The sequence below is a fragment of the Zingiber officinale genome, chromosome 8A (genome assembly GCF_018446385.1).
Source record: "Zingiber officinale cultivar Zhangliang chromosome 8A, Zo_v1.1, whole genome shotgun sequence".
Taxonomy (NCBI): domain Eukaryota; kingdom Viridiplantae; phylum Streptophyta; class Magnoliopsida; order Zingiberales; family Zingiberaceae; genus Zingiber; species Zingiber officinale.
The window spans coordinates 107,521,261-107,532,645 of NC_056000.1; the positions used below are offsets into that span (position 1 = coordinate 107,521,261).

The 11,385-nt window shown below is 37.2% G+C and overlaps 2 protein-coding genes across 2 annotated transcripts; one reads left to right on the forward strand and one right to left on the reverse strand.

Moving 5' to 3' along the window:
- The first annotated feature begins 4,656 nt into the window (after positions 1 to 4,656).
- Positions 4,657 to 8,096, forward strand: LOC122009910 (inositol-tetrakisphosphate 1-kinase 3-like). The gene is made up of 10 exons (XM_042566224.1): positions 4,657 to 5,150; positions 5,425 to 5,506; positions 5,763 to 5,795; positions 6,143 to 6,263; positions 6,485 to 6,577; positions 6,696 to 6,815; positions 6,896 to 7,072; positions 7,160 to 7,215; positions 7,306 to 7,390; positions 7,791 to 8,096. Exons 1-10 carry the CDS (start codon positions 4,975 to 4,977, stop codon positions 7,931 to 7,933), a joined length of 1,086 nt encoding a protein of 361 aa, XP_042422158.1. The 5' UTR covers positions 4,657 to 4,974; the 3' UTR covers positions 7,934 to 8,096.
- A 955-nt stretch (positions 8,097 to 9,051) lies between these two features.
- LOC122009911 (putative F-box protein At1g23770) lies at positions 9,052 to 10,905 on the reverse strand. Its single transcript, XM_042566225.1, has one exon. The coding sequence runs from the start codon at positions 10,820 to 10,822 to the stop codon at positions 9,299 to 9,301; it is 1,524 nt and encodes a 507-aa protein (XP_042422159.1). The 5' UTR covers positions 10,823 to 10,905; the 3' UTR covers positions 9,052 to 9,298.
- Positions 10,906 to 11,385: the final 480 nt, after the last annotated feature.

Consider the following 11,385-nt stretch of genomic DNA (forward strand, 5'->3'; position numbering starts at 1 on the left):
CTGCGTTCATTAGGGCACTCTCGGGCAAAGTGGCCTTCTTGCCCGCACAGATAGCACATGCACTTTTTGTTTTGTATGAGGTGCTTGCATTTTTCAATCCTAGCATGGGATTCATGTGATTTGCCCTTATAAGTCTTTGAGCACCTGATGCCCTATTTCTTCTTCTCTTGCCCTTTGTAGTAGCTTGGTATTGGAATTTGGCTACAGAAAGATAAGTTCTTTAAAGCTCGCTTAAATGCTGCATCTTTGCATTCTTGTTCTAAAAATTTATAAGCAAAAAGTGTCTTTGGTAGGACACTGACGTTCAGTCCTGGGTACTTGGTGTCAAATGCTGCTTTTATAGTTTTGGCTGCTAGTCTCATATAGTCATTCAGGTACTGGATGATGTTCTTGACGTTATCACAAGAGAGTTTCTCCATATCTCGATAAGCAACGTCCTGGATGGTTATTGATCCTTGAGTAGGATCTTCAGAAGAGAACACCCTTCTCATTTGCGAGAGGAAATTCTGAGTGCCTTCTCTCCATTTTCCAGTATTAATGAGGGCTTTATACTCTGTCGGGTAGCTCATGCGCCATTGCACCCATGTTATCTTCTCAATTTCTCCTAAGAGATTCTCCGTGTAGTCTATTTTATCTCTGGGATTAGTAAAGGCCTCATTGGCGACAGTTTTTTGTAATTGATTCTCAGCGTGAGAATGCATTATCAAAAAGGCCTAATTGTTCTGGGATAATGAACATGGTGTCTCCTTGTTGTTGGGCCGATGGTAGATTTCACATTTCATTATTCATTCCACCCTTGAATCTCGTTCTTGCAGGTCTTTGTTCATAAATGGGTTGGGGTGTTGATGGGCTTGGTTCCCCTCTGGTAGGTGGGTATCCAAGCGGTCTCATAGCCGTGTCCTCTGGTGGTTTGTAGGAGGAAATTACGATACCGGTCGAGTATACTTGCTACTATCGTTCCTCTGGCAGAGAGATTTGGGTTAGACATCTGAACCTAGTGAACGTTCACTCAAGGTCTAATAAATTTATGCCCTTAAAAATATGAATTCAATTTAAATCATGAAAAAATTTTAAAATTTTCTAAAAATTCTATAAGATTATTTCTTAATTAATATTTATTATTTAATTTCCATATATAACATGTGGTCATTGTTTACTTGATGCTTAAACATATTAGCATTTTAGTTTGCATCAAATAAATGAGGAACCTTAATTTCTATTTTTATCCAGGGAGATGAAGAAAGAGTGAGGAAAGAAGATCACCAATGAGGGAAAAAAAGAGTATCCTTAGAGAGTATCGATGAGGGAGAGGAATGATACAAGATCATTACACAAATGAGGAAAAAGGCACAAGAACATTTACAATAGAGAGGAAGGGCATGAGATCACCATGACTATGAGAGCGCACATTTTTGATAATCAATGCAGGAAACTAAGAGTAGATTAGATTTTAAAAAGAAAAAATCTTTAACAAATAACATAAAAATAAACCAAAATTTAAAATAAATATTATTAAAGATAATTTAAAATTAAAAGTGATCTTTTAAAAAAATAATAGAGAATATTAAAATATCATAAATTTGGGGCTCCAATAAAATTGAAACCATAGTTATAAACATTAATAGCCTGTCTTGAATGTTTTGAAATATAGGAAAATATTCATTGACTTATACAAATATAAGTGAAACACAATCTACAAAATGACTTTAAAATTTAAGCACGATTTATCAACATATGAATGTAGATTTATGCTAACTTACTATAACAAGGTGAAATTATAATCTTAGCGGTCCCTTTAGGATGAATTTCTACTATTTGAAAGGAAGGGAAATCACGAGAAATTTATCTAGTAATAATAGTGCATACAAGGATGGATTAAAACAACCAACAAGGCATTTCGTATTGCTGAAAAGCAATCCAAATCTATTGACAATAATACTTTTGTATAAACTAATATAATTGCGTCAATCCATGGAAACTACTATAACAATATAATTGATTATACGTTAAGAATCCATCCATATAAAGAGTTTTTTTTTTTTTTGCTATAATTGAATTTTCAATATACTCCCACTTCAAGAGTACTGCTTTATGTCCTATGTAATATAATATTGAACTAGTTAAATGTTTTGCACAACCACTTATTTCATAAAATTGTTAGAGTTATTTAAGAAAAAAAATATGTATTATGCTACTGGATCATCTATGAAATAGCAAACGCACAATGTCTAAATTTGACAAACTCGACCTACCCAACCCAAGTGTGATGGGAGTGGATACAAGACTGAGCAAGTACTAGAGCACAACCTCGATCTCATGGGCCTATCCCCGACTCAAATTAGAAGGTCACAGGTCATGCCATTTTGACTCGATTTGAGCCATCTTCTAAGCTAATTTATTTGGAAAATAGTTTACACTAATATACTTTTATTTCTAAAAAAATCATTTTAATAGAAAAAACATATGGTTTTTTCTACTATTTAGTGTGATTATAAAATATGTTAGAAAATATTTTTTCTTATATTTGCTGGCATATTTGCCAGAAGTGGAACCAAGTAATTTGGACAGATTCTGCCAAACAAATAACGTGCCATTCCGTATACTGCCCCTCCTTGTTTTTTATTTTTTTTGGTTGATGAATTTTTTCATCAACCATTAAGATAAATTGAAATACATTCACAACGGATTAATTATTAGTCCAGTGATATCAACATTCATTAAAAGAAATTAATCTATTAATTAATTAAAATTGATATTCAATTCTGAGATATATGAAAAAAAATGCCTGGGACATTATATCAATCATACTTGAAAGATCGACAGGAGTCATTCACCATCACATGAATAGATTATTCATGTTTTTGTTTGAAACCAATGGCCTGGGGAAAATGAAAAGAAAAGAAAAAAAAGATCTTGGCATTGCCTTTCATGGGAAAGCATCATCTTTAATTGCAGTCACACACATATGACACGACTTCCTCTTCGACTAGGACCTCCCTGGCCTCCATTGCCATTTCTTGCTTCTTCAGTTATGTTTCTTCCAAACAAAAATGAACCTCACACTTGGCTCTACTTCAGAAACTACCTCCAATTCGATCAATCATATTGCTCCATATGCCCCCGCGGGCTAGATTAACTGGTTAAGGCGTGACATCCTTGCACAATGAGTCGTAGGGTCGAAGGTCCACGGACGCGCACTGGATGAATAATCTGGGCCGGCTGTGTTAAATTCCGGAGACACCACGCTTTACCCGGGCCAGCATTCACCGCTGATTTACCTCCTCCTAGGATCCCTGTGGGGCCAGGCCTAGGGGGCCGCTGGGCGGCGGGATCCGCCTTTGCACAATCATATTGCTCCATATGTTTCGGACCATAATTTGCACGGGCTTAAAATTAAGGGGGCATTTGATTTAGGGGAATAGGAGTGGGGAATGAGAATGAGAATCATTTATTGTCATTGTTAATGTTTGGATTATAGGAATAGGAATGCAAATAAGGGATGAATCCTTGAAATTGGATAATAACTCATTCCCATGTACCTCCCCTTCAATGAGTCATTACTCTATTTTCATCAATCAAAATATTCCTTTATCCCAAAAATACCCTTGACCTAAAACTAAAATTTTCTCCCTTAATATCAAATATCAAAATATATTTATTTATTTTTTCTTTCATATCATTTCTCTCTCCTTGTTCTCTCTTATCATATTTTCTCTCTCATCATTTTATCACACACTTTCTCTCTCCTTAATCTCTCCTATCACACTCTCTTTCCTCTTTCTCTCTCATCATACTTTCTCTCTCCTCAATCTTTTTCATCGCACTCTCTTCCTTCTTTTTCTCTCATCATACTTTCTCTCTCATCATATTTTCTCTCTCCTCAATCTCTCTTGTCACACTCCCTCCTTTTTTTCCCTCAACACACTTTTCTCTCTCTTCAATCTCTCCCATCACACTTACTGTTTTCTTTTTTTTTCTCATAACACTTTCTCTCTCATCATACTCTCTCTCACCATACTTTCTCTCTCCTCAATCTCTCTCATCACACACTCTCTCCTCATTTTTCTTATTACATTTTCTCTCTCTTCATCCTCTCTCATTATACTTTCTCTCACATCATATTTTTTCTCTCATCTTCTCTCATCATGCTCTCTCCTATCACACTCTCTTTTCTTATTTTCTCTCAGCACACTTTATCTCTCTTCATTTTTTCTCATGAGACTTTCTCTCTATCATTCTCTTTCATCATATTTTTCTCTCACATCTAATTTTTTCTCTTAGTTTCTTTTAAGGATAAAAAAGAAAATTTTGATTTATTCCGATAGAAAATATGCAACTAACCAAATATTGCTTTTAAGAGTGATATCCATGCTCATACTCATTCCCATTCCACAATATAATGATTCTCATTCCAATTCCTATTCCTAGAAAAGAACCAAACGCCCCCTAAATACAAGCTTTTTAAATTTGTAGAATTAATATATTTCACAGGGAGGCACAGCCACACTTTTTTCCTGAATCATGGCTTGTTTCTACATCAGTATATGATGATTGCTTTTGCCACATTGTATTGATGGGTAGAGAGAGAGAGTGTTTATCTATGGTTGCTGTTGCAAGTTGGAATTCCTGTGCACTGATATTTTCTACTAAGGGAGTAGAATTCATTCATTATGGTTTTAGACTTGTCGCTCCTGATGTTTGATCACACAAGGCCACTGATGTTTGAGTTGGAGGAGCCGTGAGCAAATTTCGTATCTCGTTTGAATAGAGAGTTTCAGACTTAGAGCCAGTGCACTGTCCTCTAGTTTCAGAATCTGTGTGGCGTCTGGGAATGATTGCAGCTACTTGTTTGACTGACCGTCTTCTACAAATACCAGGCTCGCAAGCCTCACAATTATCTCCTCCCCCTCTCCCTGCTCTCGCTTCTCGTCCCCTCGATTCCAAACTCTGGCTTTTGTTTACACCGGCCGGAGAATGAGGTTCGACCTGGGAATCCCTGTCCCGTGGAGTGACGAGGACAAGGAGAACGAGCAGGTGCACCTGATGTCGTTACCTCATCTGCCGCCGCAGCAGAGGCTCATCGTCGGGTACGCTCTGACGTCCAAAAAAGTGAAGAGCTTCTTCCAGCCAAAGCTCGAAAGATTGGCTAGGTGAACCTTATTGACCTTGTTTTACTTCTTTCTGTCACATGGCTGTTCTTAACCTTTTTGAACTGTGCAATCAGATTTTTTTTTCTTTCAAGTTTTCTTCTGTTAGACATTAATTAATTACATTGCTAACGGTTTAGTTCATTGTTTACAAATTGCATCTGATTTGTCTATGCTATGCTGCTGACTTTTTGATGAGACTGATTAATTTTTATTGCATCGGATTTAAGATTTGCAAGTCGCTTCCATTTCAATGTTCATATATTGAGACATGCAGGAAGAAAGGGATTATATTTGTGGCCATTGATCAGAGCCGGTCTCTTCTGGATCAAGGTCCTTTTGACATTGTTCTTCACAAGGTCAGTAGTCCAAAACTTGATGATCTTTCATTTAATCACTCAGAAAAACTAGGCTAAGAATGATCAAGGCTAGCACTAAACTTTGGTAGCTAGATGAAAGATCCTTATTATGAAAACAGGCAACAGACTGTAGTCATTTTCCTTTTAAGAATTCCTCTTACTGGCCCATTTTACGATCCTTGAGGAAATGCATTCATCCAACTTTTCTTATCAATCTATAATTTTTTTTTTTTTTTTTTTTTTTTTTTTTTTGCAGTTCACTGGAAAAGAGTGGCAACATGTTCTGGAGGTAAATAAATAAAAGTCTTCATTCTTCCCTCTTTAGCCGATCCGGATAGTTCATCATCTAAATTGTGCTCATTTAACCAATCTGAAGGATAATAGTTCGGAGTAATATATGGGTTGCCAATGAGAGAATACGGTACTTTGAGCTATTCTGTACTGTGAAAACCCTGCAGATCCATTGATTTCTAATTTCATGATTGTCGATAGGACAAGTGTCAAGATTTCATACATCTTTGTCCATTCTCTTAGTTTTCGATATCTCTTGAGGTTGCATTTAAATATGCATGACTTGGGATTTTTTTTCTCTCTCTCTCCTTTCATGTCGTTACCCTCTTTCCTTATTTTTTGAAGGATTATAGGGAAGAGAATCCAGGAGTTACTGTTCTTGATCCCCCAATTTCCATACAACACCTTCATAATCGACAATCAATGCTTCAGGTCGTAGTCGATTTAAACTTGTCGGACAGCTATGGTAATTTGTTTTAGTTTTGCTTCTACCCTAGTTTGTTTCATCCAAACTTCATTTGTTAAAGAAATTTGTGTGTAATATATCACTTGACTAGAGAATTTTTGAGGATTTTGAGATTCTCTTTGCTAACTTTTAGTAGGCATCAAATATTTATTTATTGCTTTTGCTTCTAGTTTCGAATAATTATAATCGATACCGAGTCGAAATTTTCAATTCTTTTCCAGGTAAAGTTGGCGTTCCAAAGCAATTAGTTATTAGCAAAGAACCATCATCAATCCCTGAAGCTGTTAGAAAAGCTAGGCTTGGTCTGCCATTAGGTAATGCCCTCCTTCAACATCTTGTTGCCTTCCTATTTTTGAATCAAAATATCGCATATCATGTTCTAAGAAAGTTATGTCTGTGATCAACTCATAATTCTTTTAATTATGCATGCAGTTGTTAAACCATTACTGGTGGATGGCAGTGCTAAGTCTCATGAGTTATCACTTGCCTATGATGAGTTTTCATTGTCGATGCTTGATCCACCCTTGGTTCTTCAAGAATTCATTAATCATGGTATGTGATTTTTGGATGTTATCTGACTAGTTAGTCTCTGCATATATTCCTTCTAAAACATTTTCCTCACCGTTTCAAAGGTGGTATTCTCTTCAAGGTCTATATTGTTGGAGAGGCAGTAAAAGTTGTTCGTCGATTTTCCCTTCCCGATGTCGATAAGCGGGAACAGGTAAGCAATAAAGGCGCTTTTCGGTTTCCTAGAGTTTCATGTGCAGCCGCATCTGCAGATGATGCCGATTTGGACCCTAGTATTGCTGGTAGGAGCTGTGCAATTCGTGTGGTCTCTATGTATATTGATATTCGGCAGTAGTTGGTCACTGATTTGAACTTTATAATCGATCTAGAACTCCCTCCAAGGCCATTGCTTGAGAAACTTGCCAAGGAGCTCCGTAATCGACTGGTCAGTTGGATTCTACTGGTGTCATATTGTACCGAATAATGTTTTGTAGGCTAGCATAATATAATCTCGTCCCATGTTTATCACGTATAGGGCCTTCGATTGTTCAACATAGACATAATCAGAGAGCGCGGAACAAGGGACAGGTTTTATGTTATAGATATCAACTACTTTCCTGGTAAGTGGCCACATGTATGTTTTGGTCTTTCTCATTCATTTAGATATTTTTACCATATGGAATCAAACCATGTTATATTACTGAACATGACAGCTAAGTATTTTCCTAAACCCTAACTCCTAAATCCTGCATTATTAGTTAATAACTAAAGCATCTCATTTTTCCACGTTATGCAAATTGTACCATGCTTTAACAGTTCATAGAACTGCATTTGCGCAGGAAAATTGTTTCTTCTCGCACCAACTTATTCAAATAATTCTCACTTTTGGTCACTAGTCCATTTGGAGTTTCCTCTGTAGTTTTGAATTCAATTGTTCTTCATTGTTGATCGAATGATAGGTGTTTATATAACTAGTCTTGCTTGTGTTTCTCCTGAGACAAGTTACTTATATGGTTGCAGGTTACAGTAAAATGCCAGAATATGAGCACATATTTACCGATTTTCTTCTCGGCATTGGACAGAGCAAGTATAGAAGGCGACTTAGTAGCAGTCGAACGTCTCGACCAAATCCCAAAACTGACGAAATTGCGTCCAGCTTCTAAATGCAAATGGCTCGAGAATACGTTTCAAGTCATAAATCTAAAGCTTTACGTTTGTCATGGTTTTATTTATTTTTTATTTATTTATTGGCGTTTCTTTGTTTATTTTTCTAAATAATGGCGTGGGCGTTGATATTTTTGGTAAGAAAATTGTAGTTTGCAAACCTAGAGTAATGGCTTTGTCAAATGGAATTAACTCATTCAACCCGCTTAGCCCAACCAATTTGATTGGTCCATTCAGACGAACCTGCTTGATAGGTTCATCCAATGTGATCATCTTGTTTGTCACCAGCCATCTAGCTCGTTTAGCTTAATCAGCCTACTCAACGTGCTGGGTCTACTTAAGTTGTTGCCTGCCTAGTTCACATCATAATATAAACTTTTGAATGCTTAAACACTTATATATTTGATGAATGGAATGAATAAAAAAATAACTATTATTTATAAAGAAAAAGTCATTCTTCCACGAGAAACTGATATCCTAAATTAATTTTTGCAATCAAATTAAGTATTTATTATGTGATAATTTGTATAGTATGGTTATTTCCATAAACCAAGCACTGTCGGTTTTGTTTTACTTACGGAAAGATAAAGGGGAAGCTAGGAAAAAATTCCTTAATTGTTCCGTTTTCTTCAATTTAAGGCTATGTCTACTCTTGAAGGAGAGGAGGGAGGAGGGGGAAGCGAGGAAGAGTGAAGAGAAATATTTCTAGGCTCTAGAATAAGTTTAGTACTTGAGCTCTTTAGAATAGGTGATACAGTGTTCATCAGATAGGATGATGTGTAACCAGATGAAAATGATGGAAAATCTCGACGATCATCTCCAACAAAACGAATCATAATGGAAGCCATTTATTAGGTTATCTATGGAGTAAGAGGCATAATTTGCTAATATCCTTAATGAACAATAAAGTGGTTCTTGCCTATTTGGAGGACGAATGGGTTATATATTTTGTTGATACTTTAGCATTTCTTACTACCAATCATTTAGTGAGGATCTAATTTAGGAGAAAATAATACATTGCACTTACAAGGCAACCTCTATCTAGGCAAAAATCAATTTACTTTCAAGGCATTTAAAACCTATAGTTGGAAAATAGTCAAAGACTACACCACATGAATTAAAGAACAGAATACTCAGTGCCATATTGCATATTGCATTTCCAAAACATGACTTGTATATAAAACATTGTTGATGGAAAGACAAATCAGAAACTGAGTTCAGTTGATATGCTATACATGCAAAAGCAGCTATTTCCCTAGCAAACTCATGAACAGAATGAACCACTGAAAGCATCTATGAATAAGAAGAGGGTAAAAACTATGCAATGTATCGCCTTATTGAACAACTACTAAGATGAAAGCATTTTACCCAAGGAACCCTGGCTCATTGCCTCCGAGGTTGCAATTAGGGGAGAAGTTCCTTCGACCCCGAAGAGGTGCAAATCCCAATCTCGGACCACCTGGAATCATGCTGCCAATTTCAGGGAACCTGTCATAATCTCCCCCCATCATCGGAAATCTTTGTGGAATAAATGGGTCAAACCGCGTATTCCGCATAGTAAATATGTTCCTTTCAGTCCTCTTGTCAGCATTCTTTTTTCTCACCCAGTAATTTGCATATTTATCTTTCCAGCTTCTTCCTATAAGTAACCTTTCATCAACATCCCCAAATTCCTCAAGAAACTTCTTCTTCCAAAGATCGTTATTTGATGATAGATACCTCAACTCAGAACAAGTGCAGCCAACCTTAGAAACATCGATGCCTGAAAGGAACTCGAAAATCATGATCTTAAGATCTGTAGGAAGGAGCATAAAGCAAGCTGGCGATTGCAATCCATTCTTGTGACAGAGATCAATGAGAAGAGGCAACGAGAGCATATCCTTGACAACCTTCCACAGTTCAAAAATCTCTTCTTCTTCAGATCCGCTGAGGGAATCAAATGATGAGGACAATATAGGTGCCAACTTTGGCAGATCAAAACAGACTCGGTAAACATCCGGATGAGCTCCACTCAGGAATCCATAAACCGTGGCATAATTCCCCATCACCGAGAACCTCAATATGGCTGCCTTGGCGTTCCTTCCATCACGGGCTTCTGTGAGTTCAGGAAGAGTGTAATGAATTGAAAAGTTAGAAGCTTTTGATGACCATCCTTCAGGCAATCGAGATCCATAGCCACTTCCACCATCATTAACTACGAAGCCTGACTCAAGAAAAACAGCTTGGATGGTGATCACAAGCCGCCCCAAAATGCCCTCAGTCTCCCCCTTCTCGGCTTCCATAACCCTCTCAAGAAAACAAGGAACCGAGAAAGACTTCCCCGTTATCATGTCCTCTACGTCTACCTCCATTTTGTCATCTTCTTGAATTATTTCCTCTAGTTGAGATACAATCGGCTCTGTGGCTATGGCGGTGGAATTATCTGGAACCAAAACTTGCCCAATACTCGAGCTATCTGCATTTACCTTCGAAGCATGGACGGGGGAAGACAATAGAGCTAGATTCACAGATCGAAGGCTTACCGATGCATCACCGTCATCCCCGAGATTATCCATTAGCGAAACCGGATGAAGATTCGATATTCCCATTGGAGAGGGGCGACAGGTCGCCGACGGGGCTAGTGTTTGGGAGTCGGAGGCAATCGAGAAGTAAATGAGGTCGCCAGAAGTGAGCCCGATAGCTTGAAGGGAGTCCTGGTCCGATGAGGCGAAAAGCTCGTCCTTGCGGTTGAGGGAGAGGCGAACCGACTCCGGCAAGATCGAGGAAGTCGAGGCGGCGGTGGAGAGGGCGCGAGCGACGAGGGTTTTGAGATGGTTGATGGAGCAGGAATCGGGGGCTTCGATCCTCAGGGTCTCCTTCGTCGCCATGGAGCGGATCCGAAGCTTCATGCTTTCTTCGATTGGAGCTTGGCTTGGCTTGGCTTGGCGAGAAAGAAACGCCTCTTCTTAAGATTCGTTGTCTAAAAAACAAGTCAAAATTGTAGGGTTTTGAGTTTTCCAAATTATTATATAACTTTTTTTACATTAAACATTTTTATATATAATTTAGGTATTCTATAAGAGGACGGTCGATCCCATGAAGTGCCTATCAAATAAATTCAAAAAATATGGATGGATATCAAGGAGAAGAGAATTCTATAAATGGACGGTCTATAAGCTTTATATTTAAAAAATAAATAAATAAATAAATAGATGAGGACTCCCAACGAAATTAATAGTAAACTCCATGGACGTTCAAAAATATCCAACATCAAATTAGAACCATCGTTATATGAGAATAAGTCCCGCCACTTTACCACTGCGTTATATATATATATATATATATATATATATATATATATATATATATATATATATATATATATATATATATAGAGTATTGATACTGTGCGGGACACGCACAATTTAATTTTTTTAAATTTTTTAATTAAAAAATAATTAAAAAATTTCTT

Bases quoted from the DNA above. Each gene is read 5' to 3' on its own strand.
- LOC122009910 (XM_042566224.1), top strand. From the start codon at position 4,975: ATGAGGTTCGACCTGGGAATCCCTGTCCCGTGGAGTGACGAGGACAAG. The intron at 5,507-5,762 runs GTCAGTAGTCCA...TTTTTTTTGCAG, and splicing joins TTGACATTGTTCTTCACAAG to TTCACTGGAAAAGAGTGGCA. The intron at 6,264-6,484 runs GTAATTTGTTTT...ATTCTTTTCCAG, and splicing joins AAACTTGTCGGACAGCTATG to GTAAAGTTGGCGTTCCAAAG.
- LOC122009911 (XM_042566225.1), bottom strand. From the start codon at position 10,822: ATGAAGCTTCGGATCCGCTCCATGGCGACGAAGGAGACCCTGAGGATC.